The sequence below is a fragment of the Littorina saxatilis genome, linkage group LG15 (genome assembly GCF_037325665.1).
Source record: "Littorina saxatilis isolate snail1 linkage group LG15, US_GU_Lsax_2.0, whole genome shotgun sequence".
NCBI classification, from domain to species: domain Eukaryota; kingdom Metazoa; phylum Mollusca; class Gastropoda; order Littorinimorpha; family Littorinidae; genus Littorina; species Littorina saxatilis.
Window position 1 is genome coordinate 18,861,747 of NC_090259.1, and position 24,666 is coordinate 18,886,412.

At 42.0% G+C, this 24,666-nt stretch overlaps 1 protein-coding gene across 1 annotated transcript in view; it reads left to right on the forward strand.

Annotated features, from left to right (window-relative positions):
* The window catches only part of LOC138948781 (epidermal growth factor-like protein 8), an 82,420-nt gene extending 58,792 nt beyond the window's left edge, over positions 1 to 23,628 (forward strand). Inside the window, exons 2-8 of the mRNA XM_070320394.1 lie at positions 11,328 to 11,453; positions 12,057 to 12,175; positions 13,787 to 13,882; positions 17,678 to 17,797; positions 18,885 to 18,973; positions 19,375 to 19,600; positions 22,045 to 23,628. Coding sequence (XP_070176495.1) covers positions 11,328 to 11,453; positions 12,057 to 12,175; positions 13,787 to 13,882; positions 17,678 to 17,797; positions 18,885 to 18,973; positions 19,375 to 19,600; positions 22,045 to 22,079 — 811 coding nt within the window. The 3' untranslated portion in view covers positions 22,080 to 23,628. The remainder of the gene's footprint in view (positions 1 to 11,327; positions 11,454 to 12,056; positions 12,176 to 13,786; positions 13,883 to 17,677; positions 17,798 to 18,884; positions 18,974 to 19,374; positions 19,601 to 22,044) is intronic.
* Positions 23,629 to 24,666: the final 1,038 nt, after the last annotated feature.

Consider the following 24,666-nt stretch of genomic DNA (forward strand, 5'->3'; position numbering starts at 1 on the left):
CTTCGGTCCCAGTGTGTTATTTTGACCTGCCATGCTGCGGTCAAGAACTTTCCACCGTCGGTAGCAGACTATCAAGTTTCCAAACGCTGACAACTCCGAAGACTCTGGACTCTGTGGAGAGAATTTCTCTCTGTGTAGGGCTGCAGAGGTTTGATGTAGGCTACAGATTTCCCTGTGTCACTGCTCAAACCAGGCCCGTTTTTACATTTAGTCAAGTTATGACTAAATGTTTTAACATCGAGGGGGGGAATCGAGACGAGGGTCGTGGTGTATGTGTATGTGTGTGTGTATGTGTGTGTGTGTGTGTGTGTGTGTGCGTGCGTGTAGAGCGATTCAGACCAAACTACTGGACCGATCTTTATGAAATTTGACATGAAAGTTCCTGGGTATGATATCCCCATACGTTTTTTTCATTTTTTTTATAAATGTCTTTGATGACGTCATATTCGGCTTTTCGTGAAAGTTGAGGCGGCACTGTCACGCCCTCATTTTTCAACCAAATTGGTTGAAATTTTGGTCAAGTATTGTTCGACGAAGCCCGGACTTCTGTATTGCATTTCAGCGTGGTGGCTTAAAAATTAATTAATGACTTTAGTCATTAAAACTCTGAAAATTGTAAAAAAAATATTTCTTTTATAAAACGATCCAAATTTACGTTCATCTTATTCTCCATCATTTGCTGATTCCAAAAACATATAAATATGTTATATTTGGATTAAAAACAAGCTCTGAAAATTAAATATATAAAAATTATTATCAAAATTAAATTGTCGAAATCAATTTAAAAACACTTTCATCTTATTCCTTGTCGGTTCCTGATTCCAAAAACATATAGATATGATATGTTTGGATTAAAAACACGCTCAGAAAGTTAAAACGAAGAGAGGTACAGAAAAGCGTGCTATCGTTCTCAGCGCAACTACTACCCCGCTCTTCTTGTCAATTTCACTGCCTTTGCCGTGAGCGGTGGACTGACGATGTTACGAGTTATACGGTCTTGCTGCGTTGCATTGCGTTTAGTTTCATTCTGTGAGTTCGACAGCTACTTGACTAAATGTTGTATTTTCGCCTTACGCGACTTGTTTTACATTTAGTCAAGTTTTGACTAAGTGTTTTAACGTAGAGGGGGGAATCGAGACGAGGGTCGTGGTGTATGTGTGTGTGTGTGTGTGTGTGTGTGTGTGTGTGTATATGTGTGTGTGTGTATGTGTGTGTGTGTGTGTGTGTGTGTCTGTCTGTCTGTCTGTGTGTGTGTGTGTAGAGCGATTCAGACCAAACCACTGGACCGATCTTTATGAAATTTGACATGAAAGTTCCTGGGATTGATATTCCCGAACGTTTTTTTCATTTTTTTGATAAATGTCTTTGATGACGTCATATCCGGCTTTTCGTGAAAGTTGAGGCGGCACTGTCACGCTCTCATTTTTCAACCAAATTGGTTGAAATTTTTGTCAAGTAATCTTCGACGAAGCCCGGACTTCGGTATTGCATTTCAGCTTGGTGGCTTAAAAGTTAATAAATGACTTTGGTCATTAAAAATCGGAAAATTGTCAAATTTACGTTCATCTTATTCTCCATCATTTGCTGATTCCAAAAACATATAAATATGTTATATTTGGATTAAAAACAAGCTCTGAAAATTAAACATATAAAAATTATTATCAAAATTAAATTTTCGAAATCAATTTAAAAACACTTATCTTATTTCTTGTCGGTTCCTGATTCAAAAAACATATAGATATGATATGTTTGGATTAAAAACACGCTCAGAAAGTTAAAACGAAGAGAGGTACAGAAAAGCGTGCTATCCTTCTCAGAGCAAGTACTACCCCGCTCTTCTTGTCAATTTCACTGCCTTTGCCGTGCGCGGTGGACTGATGCTACGAGTATTACGGTCTTGCTGCGTTGCATTGCGTTCAGTTTCATTCTGTGAGTTCGACAGCTACTTGACCAAATGTAGTATTTTCGCCTTACGCGACTTGTTTTAACTTCGAGCACAGAAAGACTGATCAAAGTTTACTCAGCTGAAAGGTTGAAAGATGCATATCTGACCAAGTGCAGGCTTTCTGAACTTTTTGAATCATTATGACTTATGCTCAGCAATAACACACACACACACACACACACACACACACACACACACACACACACACACACACACACACAGTCACACACATATATATACACACATATCAGCACGCGCGCTTATCGTGCATTCCGAACGCGTGTTCTGGAGTGACTGACAGGGGCTCAAGTTCTCCCTTCCTTAAAAATAAGGGAGTCTGGACTGGACCGCGTCTGAACTGTACTGGGGGAGCGAGCCAGTCTGAAGACTACTCGGGTCCAGCGCCAGCGTTTTTTATTGGTGTGTGTGGTTCCGTGGTACGGACTCGTTTGCCAAATAATGTTTTGGTCTTATGTTATTTAAGCCGCCATTTATATATAAATGGGGCTTACTGGATTCACTCAGTCTGTTTGTTTGTTTGAGTAGGGCGGGCGGGCGGTCGATGTCTTACAAACAAGTCGGGTAAGACTTGTATCTCTGGGTCAATCTCTCTCTCTCTCTCTCTCTCTCTCTCTCTCTCTCTCTCTCTCTCTCTCTCAGTCAGTCTCTCTCTCTCTCTCTCTCAGTCTCTCTCTCCCCCTGTCTCCCTCTCTCTCTCTCTCTCTCTTTCTCTCGCTCTCTCAGTACTCCCTCTCTCTTTCTCTCGCTCTCTCACAGTATATGGTTTGAAACTGTTAAGCGTGACTTAAGGTCGCGGATTAGGTCACAGGTCAACTGTTTGTGCAGAGACGGTATCCATGTCCTACCCCCGTGTCACCACGGGCGGCTTTTTGCCCGTTAAAGTCAATGCTTGTTCTGTCTGTATTCCTTTCTGAAATGTTCACGTTTGCGGACATACACACACACACACACACACACACACCGTCATACACACGCGCGGGCGCACACACACTCACACACACACACGCACACACACACACACAGCACACACACACACAGACACACACACACAGTGTGTACACACGTACACACACACACACACACACAGTGACACACACGCACCTAAAGTGTGGATGGTTACCTAAGAGGCGGCACTGGGTGCAGTGCCTTTCTAGTGCACTTGCACTACAACAGCACTGGGTGCAGTACTCGCTCCGGCATCGAAGAATTTTGCACTAAAAAATGCACAAAATTTGACCTATTTCGTCGCCTATAGAGGACGGAAAGAATGTCATTTTGAACATTGTTATGACATTCTTTCCGTCAAAAAAGTCAATTTAACGGTGTTAAATGAAGCGACCATCCACACAATTAGGTTGCCATCCAGAGTTTAGGTTGCCATCCACGTGTGGATGATTGCCTTATGGTGATTTAGGTAACCAAACCTGTGGAAACGGGGGTACACGTACACACATACACACACACACACACACACACACACAACTCGCGAACTAGCTTTGACCTTTTCGACGTGACACAAGATCCACCACAAGTTGCAGTTCGAGTTGATCTCTGACCGAAGCCTATTTTGACGGACGCGAAAGACGCTCGCCAGGAGGCAAAGCGATACGACAGATGCGCGCAGATGTGCAGTTTTTGTGCAGTAACTGATATGATTGATAGCTCTCACAGCTGCTTTGGCCTGGCCATGGCGAAGGTTAAACTGATTTGCACACTAAGCGCAAAAAGGTGATCAAATTAATGTGCCGAGCTTGTTGATGTGATTTACTGGTGTGGCTTGTTATCACTGGAAATTTGAATGTGATCAGTATGCACGCATGCACGCACAGACATACAGACAGATACACGCGCGACCGCACGCACGTTTATACAGACATAGACGTTGGAACACACATACAGATAGGCAGACAAACGGACGAATGGACAAACAGACATACACACACACACACACACACACACACACATACACACACACACTTACACACACACACACTTTCTCTCTCTCCCTCTACATACACCTCGCCCTCCCTCCTCCGCCTACCCCCCATCCCCTCCATCCTCCTCTACACACACACCCTACCCCCCCCCCCCCCCCAATGTCTTCTCTTTCCCTCGCTATTCCTCGTTCCTCCACGTTTTAATCATATCAGTCATGTCATGCCCCGCGCTTGTTTTGACTGAAAAGCCATAACCAAATTTCAAAATTCTTACATAACTGAACATATGGTTTTCTCTTTCATAATACATGTAGCTTTTCTAAATGCAATTTTTTCAGTCTCCGTTTCCCACCCGGGCCATGACCGCACCGTCGAAACTTTGTTTGTCGTTCGAGCATTCACATTCCGTCTTCATTTCCTCTTTTCCAATTAACCACAAGCTACTTTTCGCATAACAGGCAGCGCTGATTACCGCTTTTAAAATGGCTTGTGCCAGCTGTCATTCTTTGAAATACCGCAATATGTTTTCCAGACGTGGGTTTCATAGCGCCGCCTCATGATTACTTTGAACTGTGACGGAAACGAAGTCTGGGGACCGGAATGCTTTCATGTAGGGGTGATAGACGTAAAACGACCTTTTGCGACTTTCACCGCTGGAGTACATGCCAGGTTTCTTTTTCATTAAACCGCTCTCATGAGCGACTGTTAAAGGCACACTTCTTCCCTTGAAAACTGTTAGGCTCATGGTCCTTCCACTTGTAAACATACCAAGCATCTGGTAAACATACCAAGCATCTGGTAAACATACCAAGCACATACCAAGCATCTGGTAAACATACCAAGCACATACCAAGCATGCATCTGGTAAACATACCAAGCACATACCAAGCATCTGGTAAACATACCAAGCACATACCAAGCATCTGGTAAACATACCAAGCACATACCAAGCATCTGGTAAACATACCAAGCACATACCAAGCATCTGGTAAACATACCAAGCACATACCAAGCATCTGGTAAACATACCAAGCACATACCAAGCATCTGGTAAACATACCAAGCACATACCAAGCATCTGGTAAACATACCAAGCACATACCAAGCATCTGGTAAACATACCAAGCACATACCAAGCATCTGGTAAACATACCAAGCACATACCAAGCATCTGGTAAACATACCAAGCACATACCAAGCATCTGGTAAACATACCAAGCACATACCAAGCATCTGGTAAACATACCAAGCACATACCAAGCATCTGGTAAACATACCAAGCACATACCAAGCATCTGGTAAACATACCAAGCACATACCAAGCATCTGGTAAACATACCAAGCACATACCAAGCATCTGGTAAACATACCAAGCACATACCAAGCATCTGGTAAACATACCAAGCACATACCAAATACCAAGCACATACCAAGCATCTGGTAAACATACCAAGCACATACCAAGCATCTGGTAAACATACCAAGCACATACCAAGCATCTGGTAAACATACCTAGCACATACCAAGCATCTGGTAAACATACCAAGCACATACCAAGCATCTGGTAAACATACCAAGCACATACCAAGCATCTGGTAAACATACCAAGCACATACCAAGCATCTGGTAAACATACCAAGCACATACCAAGCATACCTGACTGCTTACTGTGCTGAGTTGGATTTTTACATCAATTTATTTCTTAAAACGCCACTAGTTGCCTTATACACAATTGTGACCCTCCACCACGAAATGAGTCGCATGTCACCTCGCGCGGTTCTGTGCTAGGCTTAATATAAGTCCGGGAGAGTGTCTGGTAACAGTGTGAGGGTCACCTTAGTCACAGGCTTATAACTCAAACAGTTTTTGCTCTTTTCTGAAACGGGTTTCACCACTGGATAGAGCATAAACAACTCTTTAGGAAAATGTAACAAGTCGCGTAAGGCGAAAATACAATATTTAGTCAAGTAGCTGTCGAACTCACAGAATGAAACTGAACGCAATGCCATTTTTCAGCAAGACCGTATACTCGTAGCATCGTCAGTCCACCGCTCATGGCAAAGGCAGTGAAATTGACAAGAAGAGCGGGGTAGTAGTTGCGCTAAGAAGGATAGCACGCGTTTCTGTACCTCTCTTTGTTTTAACTTTCTGAGCGTGTTTTTAATCCAAACATATCATATCTATATGTTTTTGGAATCAGGAACCGACAAGGAATAAGATGAAAGTGTTTTTAAATTGATTTCGACAATTTAATTTTGATAATAATTTTTATATATTTAATTTTCAGAGCTTGTTTTTAATCCAAATATAACATATTTATATGTTTTTGGAATCAGCAAATGATGGAGAATAAGATAAACGTAAATTGGGATCGTTTTATAAATTTTTATTTTTTTTTTACAATTTTCTGATTTTTAATGACCAAAGTCATTAATTAATTTTTAAGCCACCAAGCTGAAATGCAATACCGAAGTCCGGGCTTCGTCGAAGATTACTTGACCAAAATTTCAACCAATTTGGTTGAAAAATGAGGGCGTGACAGTGCCGCCTCAACTTTCACGAAAAGCCGGATATGACGTCATCAAAGACATTTATCAAAAAAATGAAAAAAACGTATGGGGATTTCATACCCAGGAACTCTCATGTCAAATTTCATAAAGATCGGTCCAGTAGTTTAGTCTGAATCGCTCTACACACACACACACACACACAGACACACAGACACACGCACATACACCACGACCCTCGTTTCGATTCCCCCTCGATGTTAAAATATTTAGTCAAAACTTGACTAAATATAAAAATATGAAAATCATGCAAAGGTGACATGTGACTCATTCCGTGGTGGAGGGTCACAATGAAGTAATTAATCAACCATTTCCCACTGTGCGCAGAGATCACCGAGGCTGTTCTTTTTTGGTACGAGATGTGAGAAAGTGGAGGGATGATGGGTCCTATCCCCTGTAAGCCGCTGCATGCGTGGGAAACGAGTGTGCCTTTATTAAACTTCAATACACTCGCTGTGACTGATGGGCGAGCCTGTCCTTAACTGGGCGGAGTCGACTGCGCGAAGCTGGCCGCACGGAGCTTTGGCACTGAGTTTTCGGTAACTTCGCGAAGTCGACTTCGGGCTCATAAGGACCTTTGATATAGCTGTTATATTTTCACGAATGAACGAACTGTGTTTAAAAGCACTCTCCTTCCCGGTGTAACACGAAAATTTTACTCCACGAAAAATTTACTCCGGAGTAAATATTTCGTACGAAATTCTTACTCCGAGTACACTTTTCGTACGAGAAAAGAACTCCCCAAGGCACGAAAAAATTACCACGAAATTTTTACTCCCCGTTTTTTTACCTCCAGTAAAAATCTCGTAGGCAAAAATGGGATGCGGGCGAAGGGATAATGCCAATAAGTGATCTCGCGCACACGAATGTCGCGCTACCCTCCTTCCACCCCTTCCAACACCAAGACTAACAGGGGACAAGGGAGTAAAAATTTCGTACACCTGGCATGGGAAGTTGAATAGCTTGTGTTTGGGTGAAGTAATTTATTCGTTATTTATTCGTCATGGGAGTAACATTTTTGTACGAAATGTTTACTCGGAACTCACCTGTCTTGGGGAGTAATTTTCTCGTGAAATGGGGGAGTGCTTTTTTCGTAAAGGGAGTAACTTTTTCGTACGAAATGTTTACTCCGGAGTAAAAATCTCGTGGGAGTAATTTTCTCGTGTTACACCGGCGTGGAAACAGTTCGGTTCACCGTCTCAGATCTGCCGAGGCTTTTACGTGAGAAAACCCCATCTCTTTCAGTTTTGTTTTGACGAATTGATTTTGTAAAAGCCACCAGTGATGAATATAAAGAAAATGCAACTCACTACAGCAAGCTGATAAGCCGTCTAAGTGGTATCGGCTCAAGCTGTTCGTAAACCGTTCGTTTATTTGTATTTATTTTTTTTAATATTTTTTTTGGGGGGACGGGAATGATGGAGTGTTAATGATTAGATTTTTTTTTTTAAACTTTAAAGCTCGTTTTGACACTGATATCTGTCAAGAAATATGATACATTATTTTACTTTCATCAGCCCAGCGGGAGGTCTGTGTAAACTTTTTTAATGGCCCCATTTATGGCCCCATGGGAAGGAAAGTGCAGAACTGTTGTGAATGAGGTTGCTTGGGAGAGGACCGGTTTTAAAACTCAGAAGCGTATTTTTGTTAAGTAAGCAAACTCAAATGATCTTATCTATAGCATATGCGCGCCTGAGTGTGTGTGTGTGTGTGTGTGTGTGCGTGTGTGTGTGTGTGTTTGTGTGTGTGCACGTGCGCGTTCGCGTGCGTGTGTGTGCGCGAGCGTGCGTGCGTGCGTACGTGCGTGCGTACGTGCGTGCGTGTGTGTGTGTGTGTGTGTTTGCTGGGGGAAACCCTCTGACTTTACATTCTTACTTACAAATTACTCTGTTTTTGTCTCTCTCTCTCTCTCTCTCTCTCTCTCTCTCTCTCTCTCTCTCTCTCTCTCTCTCTCTCTCTCTCTCTCTCTCTCTCTCTCTCTCTCTCTCTCTCTCTCTCTCTCTCCTTGTAAAATAAAGTTCAGTCTCAGTCTCCCTTTTCTCTCTCCCTCTGTCTGTCTGTCTCTCTGTCTGTCTGTCTGTCTGTCTGTCTGTCTGTCTGTCTGTCTGTCTGTCTCTCCCTCTCTCCCTCTCTCCCTCTCTCTCTCTCTCTCTCTCTCTCTCTCTTCTTGTAAAATAAAGTTCAGTCTCAGTCTCCCCCTTCTCTCTCCCTCTCTCTGTCTGTCTGTCTCTCTCTCTCTCTCCCTCTGTCTGTCTGTCTGTCTCTCTCTCCCTCTCTCTTTCTCTCCCTCTCTCTCTCCCTCTCTCTCTCTATCTCCCTCTCTCTCTCTCCCTCTCTCCCTCTCTCTCTCCCTCTCTCTCTCCCTCTCTCTCTCTCTCTCCCCCTCTCTCTCTCGCTCCCCCCTCTCTCTCTCTCTAACTCTAACTCTCTCTCTCCCCTCTCTCTCTCTCTCTCTTTCTCTCTCTCTCCCCTCTCTCTCTCTCTCTCTCTAACTCTCTCTCTCTCCCTCTCTCTCTCTCTCTCTTTCTCTCTCAGTCTCTCTCTCTCTCCCCCCCTCTCTCTCTTTCCCTGTTCTACTTTCTCCGAGGCTTTCATGCATGCGGTGTGATAAAACGATCCCTCTCCAAGGCACATGTCAGACATTACATATTATATAATTTGAAGTAACATGACCAGAATCGTTTGGCCGGGGTGTTTCTCTGTAAAGAAATATCAAGTTTATGTGGATGAAAAATATGGGTCAGTAAGTCTGCCTGATACCTCAGACGTAAAATAGAATTTGATTCAATGTAATACTTTGGCTGAAGCCTGATATTATTATGGGTCTACTGCACCACGAACCTAGCTGCACAAAGCTTTTGCACTAAATTTACGCGAAGTCAAATTGAAGTTGAATTAAGGACGGCCTTTTGTGTTAAGATTACAACAATAAGACCAATGCAAATCCTAACGCTAAGCCATATTTCGGAATTCTAAGCAAGCCCACGCCACCGGCTCCGTGTGAGCAGCATACCCCTTGCACTTGTACAATTGTCTTTGACATAACAATCGATGCGTCTAGGAGGAACATAAGAAAATGCGGAGGGGTATTTCGGGAATAGAAAACACGTAAAGCGATGGTGAGGGAATATAAACACTGCCGGGGCAGGAATTGGCGTAATGCTGAGGAGAGCATATTTGTCTGTTGACACAAATCTCCTGCCCTCGCCATCACAAGTACGCAGCCCTTCAACACACTCGTGCAACATCCTGCCCTTTGCACTGTTATGATTTGTATGAATATATAGGCCTATATATGCCCTATCACATGCGATAAAGGTAATATCCTGCTCGAAAAACAAAACACTTTTACGGTTCACCACGGAATTCTCTGTAAACCTGTCATCACGATTGGAATTTCACAAGCCGATATTTCTTTGCAAGTGGGATTGGAACTGTCATGCAATGCAATGTCAAAACAAGTCAAATAATGCAGTAATTACATATAGAGGGAACCATTTTATATCTCTCTTTCTCTCTCTGTCTCTCTCTCTCTCTCTGTCTCTCTCTGTCTCTCTCTGTCTCTCTCTGTCTGTATCTCTCTGTCTGTGTCTCTCTGTCTCTGTCTGTCTGTCTGTCTGTCTGTCTGTCTGTCTCTCTCCTAGCTCTCTCTCTCTCTCTCTCTCTCTCTCTCTCTCTCTCTCTCTCTCTCAGAGACAACTTTCACGGTTCACTCTGAAATTCTCAGTTTACCAGTGATGGCGATTGGAATTTCACAAGCCTATATTTCTTTGCAAGTGAGATTGGAACTGTCATGCACTGTTGTCAAAACAAGTAACATAATGTAGTAATTACATGTAGATCGAGGGGACCGTTTTCTCTCACTCTCTCTCTCTCTCTCTCTCTCTCTCTCTCTCTCTCTCTCTCTCTCTCTCTCTCCCTCTCTCTCTCATACTTTCTCTCTCTCTCTTTCACACACACACACACACACACAGACACACACAGACACACACACACAGACACCCACACACTAACACACACACACATACACACAGACACACACACACAGACACCCACACATACACACACATACACACACACACGTACACACACACACACACACACACACAGACACAGACACACCTTCTCTCTCTCTCTCTCTCTCTCTCTCTCTTTCTCTCTCGCTCTCCCCCCTCTCTCTCTCTCTCCTCTCTCATCTGCTTCACACGTGTCTTACCTTGGCAATGAGCTCACAGCTTTTTCCCTTGATAATTCTGTTTATGTTGAACATGTTAGGAGCACATGTGCTCATCGAGTCAGTTGAAAAAGGACGTGTGATGTTTTTGCTGGTACGGATTGCACATGCCACATGTCTCTGGATATCTGTGAGCGCAGCGATAATTCTTTTAAAAGCAGCATTCATTTCAATTGTTCAACACGATTACTGTCAAGACTTGAAAGTACTGTACTTTTCTTCCCGTCAAAACCATCTTGTGAATCACATCACAGGACAAGAGAAAGAGTTTCCTTCCACCTACAACACCTACATACCAACACTCGTTAACCTGGCTGCAGAGTAGGGATCAGTACTTGGTTTCGTTTTTCATGAATAGCACTCATGTAGGCCTATACCTAAGAAATCAATTCAGCAAGAACTACTCACTCTGCACAGGTGGGAGGCAGTCTGTTAATGTTGGTACAAGTCTGAATGAAAGTATGCACTTAAACTCGACAAACACCTCACGAGATCTGTGCCTGTTTACACGGAAAATAGAAGATAGCATTGATTTTTTTTCTCTGTATTATTTCTGTCAAATCTGTCAATTACGAGATATCATGTATTGAATGAGTTTTGAACGGAGTGACGTCATGTTTCAGACGTCATGTGTGCGTGCAACAACGTCAGAGGGCCCAGCCAGTACCGTATCGTCAGAGCTACCGTCGCGCCATCTACCGCCAGTCCATGCAGATGTGTGAAGGATTTAGGGTCTGCTCTCGGCTATCGTGAGTTGCGTTCAATTGTTTGTTTGTTAATTTGTTTGTTGAGCTGGTAATTAATCTTTCATTATTTCAATTGCTGATTCAATGACTTTCATTGGGAAATTAATTGACTGATCGATGGGTCAGTTACTGTCTTTCGTTCTTTCTTTCAGTCATCAAGTTGACTTATCCTATTCCAGGTTGGGGGACGGCCAATCATGAAGCAAGCTGGTTCTTTTGAAGACCATATTTCCACAGTTCGGACCCCTTTGAGTTCTCGTGTTTGAACGCACCCCTTCCGTCTGTCTGTCTGTCTATCTGTCTGTCTGTCTGTCTGTCTGTCTGTCTGTCTGTCTGTTTGTCTGTTTGTCTGTTTGCCTCTCTGTCTGACTGTTGTCTGTCTGTTCATTCTGTACACTAATGATGTATTCACTTTATGCAGACTAGTGTACCAGACAGCATACAGAACGGTGTTCCACGTGTAGATCAGGACACACGTTGTCTGTGTGTCTGGTTGTTTGTGTGGGTCTGTCTATATGTCTGTGTGTGTGTGTGTGTGTGTGTGTGTGTGTGTGTGTGTGTGTGTGTGTTTATTCTTTAGACTGATGGTGTATACACTGTGTGCAGACTAGCGTACCAGACAGCATACAGAACGGTGTTCCACATGCAGATCAGGACACACTTTGTCCAAGGCTGTTGTCCTGGATGGCAGCAGGCGGAGCCCCATGATACAGGTTGTAGCCAACGTGAGTACACTCTTCTTTTCATTTTGTTTGTTTTGTTTGTTTGTTGTGTCTATGGCAACGGTCGATGTTCAGAAATGTGTGTCAGCGTTCGGGAAAAAAAGCGCGCAACAGATCCTGTTGTCTAGCAGGGACGGATCCAGTGGGGTTTCCGGAAACACCTTCCCCAGCCTATAAAAAAAAGAAAAAAAAGAAGAAAAAAAAAAGATTGAAAACAAAGAAAAACTGATTCTGATGGCTCAGATTGCACCAGATTGCTCCATTTTCCTTGATTTTTATCAACATTTTTCCAGGGGGGCATGTCCCCGGACCCCCCTAGGAGCCGGCCGATGTCTCCTAAGTGACGGTTTTGGAAAGTAGTTGGGTAATTTGCTTGCTCGGGTTGCACCAGATCGATAAATTGTCCTTGCTTTCATCCAAATGTGTCTTCTTATATTTACTTTTTGGAAGGTGTACTAGGGGAAGTTTGGTGGCTCAGATTGCACCAGATTGCTCCATTTTCCTTGTTTTTATCAACATTTTCCGGGGGGGGGGGGGGGAATGAGGCATGCCCCCTGAAGCCCATAGGAGGTTCGAACGCTTCGCGCCCTCAACTAAACGCTTCGCGTCGTCGAATTGTCCCCAAAAGAAATTTGGAAACCCCCCCTTAAAATGATGTGATCGGCCTCTGTCTGGGCTGTGATATGGGATAAGAGCAGGACAAATCAAACCAGAATTGAACGGCCTGTGCAGAGCGGGAAGATTTTGTGGATTTTGGTTTTGTTTTTGTAACGTACACCTATGTCAATCAGAACAATTGTAAAATATTTTAATAAAATTATCCATTATTGGTATTTGTCCATGATAGAGATGAAAAGATTAGGGCAAAAGAAGTAAATTTTTCAACCCGTTATGTAGGCTGTTGATTTAAAAATGTAAGAATTTGATTGATAAAAGAAAAAAGACCTATGAAGAAGGATGCTCCCAGCCAAAAAAAAAAAAGAAAAAAAAAAAGGAAAAAAAGGCAAATAAGAAGGGTAGTAGCAACCTGCATGCAACTCAGGTTAAAAAGAAAAAAAAAAATCAGAACAATTATTTCATTCCAAATTCCCGACCTGCACAGCAGGCAAAGCTGTTAAGTTTTGGTATGTGTCAAAGTGGAAAGATGATCTCATCCCCTTAACAAGCTTGCACAGATCTGTGATGGTTGACATGCTTGCACGAGAAGGAGTGCATTTTTAACCTTGACTTGCACCTCCCCCCCCCCCCCCAACACACAATTTGTTCATTTGGTTTATTACTGTCATTTCTACCATCATGAAGATTTGTGTAATGTTGTATTGTTATGGCCACGTACATAAACTTTTGCTTGAGTTCGTGCCCTAGTTGCATATTTTCAATTGTGTCATGTCATATATTTTGAGAGAGAGAAAAAAAAATTCCTAAAACAGATAGACTGCTATCATGTTCCAAAATTCAGAAATAAAAAAAAAATAAAAAACCCCGACCATTCTTGTTTTTTAAAATTGTATTCTTTGGTGTATTTTTAATTAATAACAGTTTGGTTTTAAACCAATAGCATTGCGCCTTGGACTCTGACGTCTTGTGAGTGACGCGTATATAATGATGTTGCAGCGGTCTGCAGCAGTGAATGTGAGAACGGAGGCAAGTGCGTGGCGCCAGATACCTGTGAGTGTCCGGACGGATGGACAGGTCCCGACTGCCAGAAAGGTCAGTACAGTAAAACCTCCGAGTTGCGACAGTAAAAATGGCCATCAATCGGTCGATGGTTTTTTTTATTTTGTTATTTTTTTTTTTTTAGGTTGCCAAGCACATCATTGTGGGGCTTTTAATCAATACCATGCATCCGTCCACTCACAATTTATATTCATCCATCCTTCCATCCTGAACTCAGGTCAAAATGAGTTCGGCTCATTCTCTCCCTGACCGGACGCTATACAGTCCTACGCGAATCTATCAAAACAAAAATACAGAGTTATCTCCCATATGGTTTTCGCGAGCACTGATCTAAATTTGAGATCAGTGTTCGCGAGACGAAAATGATTGCAGATTGGCCGACTTCGACAGTGATCTCCGTTCTGTTCTTCACAGTTATGATAAAGACATCGTTCTAAGGTCAAAACAAGTCGAAATTTTGGGACTGCTGCCGGAAGGAGACCGTAATATATGGTTTCATCACTGTCAACTGGTTACAGAAAAAATCGTCTGCTCCACTTAGCACCGAAACCAAACGGTTGATTATCACGTGACACTTTTGCCATGTTTAGAGTTGTTTGCACAGTAAATACAGCCGCGAAAAATAGCTCGCTTAAAACTGTCTTACACATCAATTCCTTTGTAATTTAAAAATTACAAAACACCATGAAAAATCATTATCGACGATCGCGAATCTGCTTATATCAATAATACATTACAACAAGTCGCGTAAGGCGAAAATACAACATTTAGTCAAGTAGCTGTCGAACTCACAGAATGAAACATGAACGCAATGCAACGCAGCAAGACCGTATACTCGTAGCATCGTCAGTCCACCGCGCACGGCAAAGGCAGTGAAATTGACAAGAAGAGCGGGGTAGTATTTGCGCTGAGAAGGATAGCACGCTTTTCTGTACCTCTCTTCGTTTTAACTTTCTGAGCGTGTTTTCAATCCAAACATATCATATCTATATGTTTTTGGAATCAAGAACCGACAAGGAATAAGATGAAAGTGTTTTTAAATTGATTTCGAAAATTTAATTTTGAAAATAATTTTTATATTTTTAATTTTCAGAGCTTGTTTTTAATCCAAATATAACATATTTATATGTTTTTGGAATCAGAAAATGATGGAGAATAAGATAAACGTAAATTTGGATCGTTTTATAAAAAATAATTTTTTTTACAATTTTCCGATTTTTAATGACCAAAGTCATTAATTAATTTTTAAGCCACCAAGCTGAAATGCAATACCGAAGTCCGGGCTTTGTCGGAGATTACTTGACCAAAATTTCAACCAATTTGGTTGAAAAATGAGAGCGTGACAGTGCCGCCTCAACTTTCACGAAAAGCCGGATATGACGTCATCAAAGACATTTATCAAAAAAATGAAAAAAACGTCTGAGGATATCATACCCAGGAACTCTCATGTCAAATTTCATAAAGATCGGTCCAGTAGTTTAGTCTGAATCGCTCTACACACACAGACAGACAGACAGACAGACAGACAGACAGACAGACAGACAGACACACACACATACACCACGACCCTCGTCTCTATTCCCCTTCTATGTTAAAACATTTAGTCAAAACGTGACTAAATGTAACAAGTCGCGTAAGGCGAAATTACTACATTTAGTCAAGCTGTGGAACTCACAGAATGAAACTGAACGTAGTCCGCCGCTAGTGCAAAAGGCAGTGAAAGTGACGAGCCTGTTTGGCGCGGTAGCGGTTGCGCTGTGCTTCATAGCACGCTTTACTGTAGCTCTCTTCGTTTTAACTTTCTGAGCGTGTTTTTAATCCAAACATATCATATCTATATGTTTTTGGAATCAGGAACCGACAAGGAATAAGATGAAATAGTTTTTAAAACGATTTCAGAAATTTAATTTTGATCATAATTTTTATATTTTTAATTTTCAGAGCTTGTTTTTAATCTAAATATAACATATTTATATGTTTTTGGAATCAGAAAATGATAAAGAATAAGATGAACGTAAATTTGGATCGTTTTATAAACTTTTTTTTTTCTCACAATTTTCAGATTTTTAATGACCAAAGTCATTAATTAATTTTTAAGCCACCAAGCTGAAATGCAATACCGAAGTCCGGCCTTCGTCGAAGATTGCTTGGCCAACATTTCAATCAATTTGATTGAAAATTGAGGGTGTGACAGTGCCGCCTCAACTTTTACAAAAAGCCGGATATGACGTCATCAAAGACATTTATCGAATTTTTTTTTTTTTAAACGTCCGGGGATATCATACCCAGGAACTCTCATGTCAAATTGCATAAAGATCGGTCAAGTAGTTTAGTCTGAATCGCTCTACACACACAGACAAACAGGCAGACAGACAGAGAGAAAGTCAGACAGACAGACAGACAGACACACACACACACACACACACACAGACACACACTCACACACACACACACACACACACCACGACCCTCGTCTCGATTCCCCCCTCTACGTTAAAGCATTTAGTCAAAACTTGACTAAATGTAAAAAGCTCTAAATATGTAAAAAAAAAAATCGGTTTCCTTGCCAGACAAGGAAACTCAAGGCATCTTGTCAGGGAGAGAATGAGCCGAACTCATTTTGACCTGAGTTCAGGATGCCATCCTTCAACATTTACCACTCACGGAGATCTAGATCTCGATGTCAATTTTGTTTTACGCCCTCACGGGGAAACTATTTGGGGCATGTTCCCGGGTGTTACCCCGAATTTAGATGGGATACACAGGTGTAAGCGTGTTTAGGTGTACATAATCAACCACCTGCACTTATGGCAGAAGGACCGAGGTCTTTTACGTGCCACTGTGGTGGCACGGGGATGGGATATGGATAACGTCTTTGAGTCTACACATAAAGCTGGCCCATGTCCGTCCCGGCCTGGATTCGAACTCGTGACCCTAGGATCACAACTCCAGTGCTCTATCACCTGCGCTACCCCCCCCCCCCCCCCCATCAGTCGGTTGTAAAATGGAGGGGTCTTTGTGGAATTTTGATTTGCTTCAGATAAAACAGTCTGTTTTCATGCCGAAATAATACCTTCATCAAGAACTTTATTATCATAGCTTCATTATCATTAATTCGATTAACAAGGATTGTGTTGAAGCGACCGTGCTTTCTGTAGCCTAGTTTTTATGATGTTGCTTGTCTGAAACAGGAGATGATATATAAACGTTCAGATGTTCTCACAGATGAAGTTCAAGTATCTGGTGTCCATAAAAGCTGACGAATATGAGGGGGTAATAAGCATTAGAAGGTGTGCCAGAACGTGTCAGGTAGCTACGAGTGATCGTGTCAGAACTGATGACATTGTGACATGTGGTATCTTCAAGTGTATCTCTAGATATTGATGACATTGTGACATGTGGTATCTTGTATCTACAGATATTGATGACATTGTGACATGTGGTATCTTGTATCTCTAGATATTGATGACATTGTGACATGTGGTATCTTGTATCCCCAGATATTGATGACATTGTGACATGTGGTATCTTGTATCCCCAGATATTGATGACATTGTGACATGTGGTATCTTGTATCCCCAGATATTGATGACATTGTAACATGTGGTATCTTGTATCCCCAGATATTGATGACATTGTAACATGTGGTATCTTGTATCTCTAGATATTGATGACATTGTGACATGTGGTATCTTGTATCCCCAGATATTGATGACATTGTGACATGTGGTATCTTGTATCCCCAGATATTGATGACATTGTGACATGTGGTATCTTGTATCCCCAGATATTGATGACATTGTGACATGTGGTATCTTGTATCCCCAGATATTGATGAGTGTGAAGGGGGCAACAAGTGTCAACAGGTGTGTCAGAACTTGCCAGGTAGCTACGAGTGTTCCTGTCAGGACGGCTTCAAGATTGCCAAAGACGAAGTTTCGTGTTCAAGTGAGTATAGCCACAGGTTTTTTTCCTCATCATTTCTGTTTGAAAATGGATGTCGACAACAGCATTTCTTATGTTAACGTTTGCATCTTTTGAAAACCTTTGAAAATGTGAAATCAAAATCGATTCGGATTTATAACCAAACCATACTGTCTACCTGAATTAATACAACAAATAATTCTGATTCTGCACAAAAAGCAGGCAGGTTTGCTTATTTTTAGTATGTGTTCAAATGGAAGGGCGCATGCGCTCCTTCTTCTGCGTCAAACCTGGACACATCTCTGAAAGCTGACATGATCAATTACACGGGAAGGAATGTATATTTTTCTTCTTGTTGTTTTCTGGTTGATCACACGTACGTCTATCTTTAAAATTGGCAATCTAGTGGCTGCTCCGCCTGGCGTCTGGCATTATGGGGTCAGTGCTAGGACTGGTTGGTCCGGTGACTGGGTGAGACATGAAGCCTGTGTTGCGACTTCTGTCTTGTGTGTGGCGCACGTTAAATGTCAAAGCAGCACCGCCCTGATATGGTGGCCCTTCGTGGTCGGCTGGGCGTTAAGCAAACAAACAAACAAACAAACGTACGTCTATAGTGTCAGCCGTCAGCCCGGACAGCGAGACAAACAATACTGTCTTTTCCAGGTCCTTCTTACCTCTGTACAGCTGGCAGCGGAGGGGGACTGCAGTTGGCCACACGGTTTTTCCTTAGGCTTTCTAGGTTGGGGCATCTCTGGAGGATGTGGTCTGTGGTTTGATCCCCAAGGCCACATCTGAATGCAGAGGAGCGAACCAGCTTCATCTTTTGGAACATATGGGCATTCAGGCGGTTGTGTCCGGTGCGGAGTCGTATCAACACGACTTGCTCGTGTCGTGTAAGAAGATGGTAGTCATCTTTGCGCTTCTGGGGCTTAATTAAACGCTGCCTTGATGAGGGTCTTCTTCTCCGTGAAGCTGACGGCCGGGGTTGTTTGTTTGGTCTTTCTGTGCTCCGAGTTTGGCGAGCTTGTCTGCCTTCTCGTTACCAGGGGCCCCAGCAGTGGGCTGGAATGTATGTTTGAAAGTGCTGACGAAGTGTTTTGTGCGTGTGCAGTTTGTTTGAGCTGTTTGCCGGAGTTCAAAGACATGCAGACGACAATCTCCACACTGAACAACCGGGTGGAGGAACTGGAGACAGAGAAAGTAAGCCATTTATGCAGATACTTCTTTCATCAATGAGTCAGTGTCGAGGTAAGCAGTTCCTACTGCCATGGAGAGGTTCGCTGATGCGAAGACCGGACGCCATTTGACTATGAACATGCTTTCCAGGTCATGTTATGGCTGTGTCGATGTTCAGTCTGTGTGATTACATTTTCCGTCATCGTGTTCGCATGGACAGTTAAGTTTTCTCGGTTTATCTATTCCATCCTCATTTTAGGTGGCGAAAAAGTGGACAATGAAATAACAAATTTAGCGAGAGCAAAATAACACCCATGTGATAACGAACAGCTGACAACATACTCAACAGCGCAAGATATGAGCACAATTGAAGAAATAACAAAGTTCCCATGTCGTAATCTTCAGCATTGTGTTGTGACGTACAGGAGCTACTGATGGGCAATCTGACGTCAATGGTCACGCATTATGACGAAGTCATGGACCAGATGCAGGCCGCACAAGCCGCTGCAGTGACGTCATCGCCAGTGACGTCACAGGAAGACGAAGAGGATTACGGCGACATCAACCTTGCGGGCAACGTGATGCCAGGGTTTGACCGACTAGCGTCGCTTAGCAACCAGATTTCTTTACTGGAGGAGAGAATGGCAGATTGTAAGTAAAGTATTCCTGACTGAATGCGAAATAATTATTGTTCTCATTTCCAGTTAGGGCTGTTCCTATAGCTACTCTGTTTAGAGATCTGATAACCAAAGGGAAGTAAGCGCTCTAGATGCATATGGCATGTGTAATGGAGTAAGCGAGAGGTATCAGGAACCAATCTACCAGCACCTGAGAGAATTTAAAAAAATGTCGCTTGTTTATTTCAATGCTTGTTATTCTCTCAGGTGCCAGGAGATTGGTTCCGAATAACTCTCACTTACTCCATGACATATGTCGTAAGCATCTAGATCGCTTACTTCCCTTTGGTTATCACGTCTTTACTTATTTATTTTATTGTCTCTTCATTTTTGTTGTTCTTCGCGTTCTTCTTAACCCAATGCGCAGGAGGATAAAAGGACTGTTCGTCTATTTGGTTAATACTTACTTTCATTTATGCCACAGTCTAATTCTTTATTTGTGTGAAAAGTTCGCTTCTTTTTTTTTCTCTCTTTCTTTTTTTTTTTTTTTTCGTTTAACATGGACAATCTTCGAAAATCTCTCTCTTCTCGCTCACTCTCTCCCACCCCTCCCTCCGCTCTTTCTCTACCTCTCTCTCTCTCGCACCCTCCCCTTTCCCCCTCTCTCTCTCTCTTCCTCTCTCAATCTCTCTCTCTCTCTCTCCCTCTCTCTCTCTCTCCCTCTCCCTCTCTCTCTCCCTCCCTCACTCTCCCTCCCTCACTCTCTCTCTCTCTATTACCATGGTTGTGTTTAAATGGATTAATAATAATGATATATTTTGCTGTTCGTCATAATTGTTTTCATCATTGGTTCACCTTAGTTAATACATTGACATTTGCAACGAGTCATTTACAATAGCATGATAGTACTGGGTTTCTCAGTCAAAAAGCCGAATGGAGAGCTCTCTTTCAAATATACAATTTGGGTCAAAGCCTTCTCCGTATTTGTATATACTTATTGACATTTTTGCAACAAGCAGAATAAAGTTAATATTTCTTATAGTTTGGTCCTGTTGCTTGTTCGGTTGGAAACCAAATAAAACGTCAGTTTCTTTTAATTTTATCTGTGAACCTGTTTTTATATAGATTTGCTTTTCTACGTTCTTCCAAAAAAGTGATATTCTTGGGCATTTAAAGAAAAATTTTTCAATGAAATCAATATCTCCACACAGACTACAGCGATTGTTTTCACGTTTTTTTCATTTTGTGTAGTAAGATATTAGTGGGGTAGATATTATGCAATATCTTCCAGTGAAGTAGCCTTAGTCGCTCTTCCTTGGTGCAGTTGTTTGCTATCATCCAATGATTTCTTTCTATTTTATAATATAGTTATATTTATTCATCCAAAAATGTATTGAGCAAGGAGTATTTGCTTTTTGTTTGGTAAGTAGTGATCTAAATTTTTTGGGAGTCCAGTTTTTAATAGATTGGGGTTCTAGAGAGACAGTCGCTTTTTGAGTTTGGTTATTGTCAGCTCGCAATGATTGCGCAATGAGCGCGGTTCGCATTGCATTATAATCAAACAGCATTTTTTTGGCAGTGTAGAGCAGTTCAACCCATATGGCAGGAATGTCAAGGGTACATATTTAAATATACAGGCAAAAATATAAAGTTAAGCTGCGAAGAGGCTCTTTTTGGGTATTTCACACGTGATATCCCCAGAGAGAAAACCTTCATAATTAATCACCTTATATTGATATCGAAAATGTGCGTAAGCCAGTTTAAGTACGGAAATCCAAAAACTAACATGAAGATCTTATTTCAGAACCAAGCTCGACTTCGAAATCTCTAGTAAAATTGAACTGTGTATAAGAATATAGATAACTAGTAGTATTGTGCTGTTAATGTAAAGTTATTTATATATGCGCTGTATGATGTTGTGCTGAAAACTAGTACTGTAATTGGATTAATTAACTTGTTATGTATTGTCCCGCTGAAAATGTATTATATAACAGAATTATGGGAACAACAACAACAACAACACACACACACACACACACACACACACACACACACACACACACACACACACATATGCACATACACGCAAACATTAGTTAAATTGTTGTTGAATTAAAAAGTAATTTAATGGAAATGTAACCTGTAATGTAAAAGAAAAAAAAAAAAAAGAAAAAAAATAATCAAACAGCAGAGCAGGGTAGCCCCCGATTTGTTCTGCAATACGTGCGAGTGGTAATAATCCCTCGTCTGTCCATATATCTTGGACGTAATTTATGTATGCATTTGTCCATCTCTTGGAGAACAGAGGTCTATTTCTGTACATTATCTCTTTGCTATTCCAGAGACAGGTATATTTGAATTCAGTATTGGACAGGTATATATTTCTGAATTCAAGCCATTTAATTTAAGTTCGCTTCTTGTTTGCTTTGAATGATGATACAGACCATACATTAATATTATATCATACGTGTGTTTCAGGTACCTGTGAAAATTACGGCCGCAACCCAAGGTAATGGTCGACCCTGCAAACTACGTCACGACTACCGGATCCGGAAGTTGGTCATACATTTGCATAAAGTGCAGTCAAATGACGTCCAATGAGTGCTTTGATCCGGCGAATGAAGGCAGTCCCATCGTGGATGATAACAGTGTAAGAATGAAGTGCTCTATGTATGTGGTGGCGGACAAGCGTGTTTTTAATAACTTGTGTTAACACTAGAAAGAGAAAGCAGGGTTGTTGCTGGGATATACTTTATTCGACAGATTCGCCAAAGTGGCCATGCAAATGTTGGCATTTTGAAAACTTGTCCAACAGTCCTTTATGTCGACTTTCCCATCACATTAAAACAGCTGTCGGCAGTTCTGATGAACTTACTGGAAAGGTTTCGTCGATTTGAAATAAATGTACCGTTTCGCCGACACTCTACTCCAAACCACATGCCCGAAGAAAACACTATAGCCTCGCTCCCTTCAGGTGCAGTCAATGCTGCCCCCAAAACACTTGGCTACAAAGAAATAGACAAACAGATCGAGAAACTCAGACGTTCAGCTGTAACCAAAGGACATATTAAAACCACTGAACCAGTCGGGTCGCATTGGCGGCCTCGCCAGGCTTTTCTCGATTCAATATTTGTCAGGCCAACAGTGTTGTACTCAGGTGCCAAGGAAACGTTATAGATGTGTGAAATGGCAGAACAATGTGAGATAGATCTGCCTTCTTTGATGACTTAAGCGACGACAACGCCTTCTGTTTAAAGACATGTCCGAAACTTTGTGATGTGTTTGACTGCTGACAGAACAGTTTGAAAATGGATTCCGGCGAAAGCACGGGCACCTTACATGCCGAGGCTTAAGCTCTCAGTGGTGCATGCAAATGAAAACTACTTTAAAATTTGTCTCACTGTCAGCCGGGTGGATTCACTTAAAGAAGCTGGCCTTGACAACCTCCTCCTTAAAGGTCGTAAATTTGAAACTATAATTCGACGGGTCTGATTTTTCTGGTCGAACTTTCCTCCACTTGGTGTGTTAGTCTCAGAGAAAGAACGAAAAATCAACGCGAGTGATGTGTATGTAAATATGGCTTCGTGTTCGCTTTTGACCAAATCCAAAAAAACAAGAAAGGTATCATGTTGGAACGTTTCATCATTGACAAAACAAAACGTTACGTCCACAGACAAGTTTTTGCTGTGTGTCAACGATGACGAAAACGAAAGACCAGCGACAGGAACCAATTTGCTGCAGTGTGCCGGTGCAAGGAACTCCAGTTCTTAGTATCGTCAAGTAGTATAGATATATACACGTGACGATTATCAATCCTCGAGGACTGTCACTCTTCTTCACGGGAAACCTGTGTAATCTGAGCAAGTGAACGATAGACAGTGCAAGAAATTGAGAGACCACTCTCGGAACATTCATTTACCTCTTGACTGGCGGAGAAATGAATTTAACAAAAAATCAGATAAAAGATTCTGTAACAGAGCTTCCCACAGATACTCTGCCTAGAGGGTCCCCTGCCCAAATTATAATTTGTGGCGGGTTCAAGGACCCCCCCCCCCCCCCCCCCCACCCCTCAGCGGAATGGTAGAGGGTCACAAAACCAGGATGACTTTTGGAATTGATTTGAGACGAAAAGTGTGATTTGTCATATCGGTTAGATTTACCCCGTAAATTCGCATCAGTACAGAATCATGTACAGCCACGGCAGAAAAAAAACGTCGCGTCTTCGAAATCCACCCAAGTGTATGTTCTTGTGCATTCTGTATGGAAACTATCAGCAGATTAAAATCTGAATGTCAGTAGCGACAGTATGCATTATAACGCAAATTTAATGTTTTTTTTCGGATTCTGGTGCGTATAGGATGCAGGGACGCACCGTTTAGGAAGCCCTGATATACATACAAGATATACATCTTTCGGATGAGACGAAAAACCGAGGTCCCTTCGTGTACACTACATTGGGGTGTGCACGTTAAAGATCCCACGATTGACAAAAGGGTCTTTCCTGGCAAAATTGTATAGGCATAGATAAAAATGTCCACCAAATACCCGTTTGACTTGGAATAAAGGCCGTGAAAGGTGAATGCTCGCCTAATAGGCTACTGAGCTTTACTGGCCGATGTGAATGCGTTATATATTGTGTGTAAAAAAATGTCTGTTTGTCTGTCTGTCTGTAAAAAATTCCATTTCAAACGGCAGAAATTAATATGTAAGCGCCTAGGGCTATATCTAGATTAGGCGCATAAAAATGATCACAATAATAATAATAATAATAATAATACAAGCCAGCACAAACAGCCCAAAACCGAGAAAAACGCTTTCAAGGGAGGCAACCCAGCATGTGTGCAAGTCAAAGAACAATTCACAGCGGTGGTTTCCCTTGTCATAGTAAGGATTCTTGGTGATGTTGTGGGTACGTGGGTAATACCTATTCTGGAAGTTGTGATTCAAGGGGTTAACATTGTAAAAAAAAAAAAAAACGCGACTACTGTGCTTATTGCCATAGAGCCAAGGTTAGCTGGCATACGTGACATGGGAACCCGTCATCACATTGACACGACAATCCTTCATTGGATGAATCTGATTAGGCCACAAAAAAGTCTG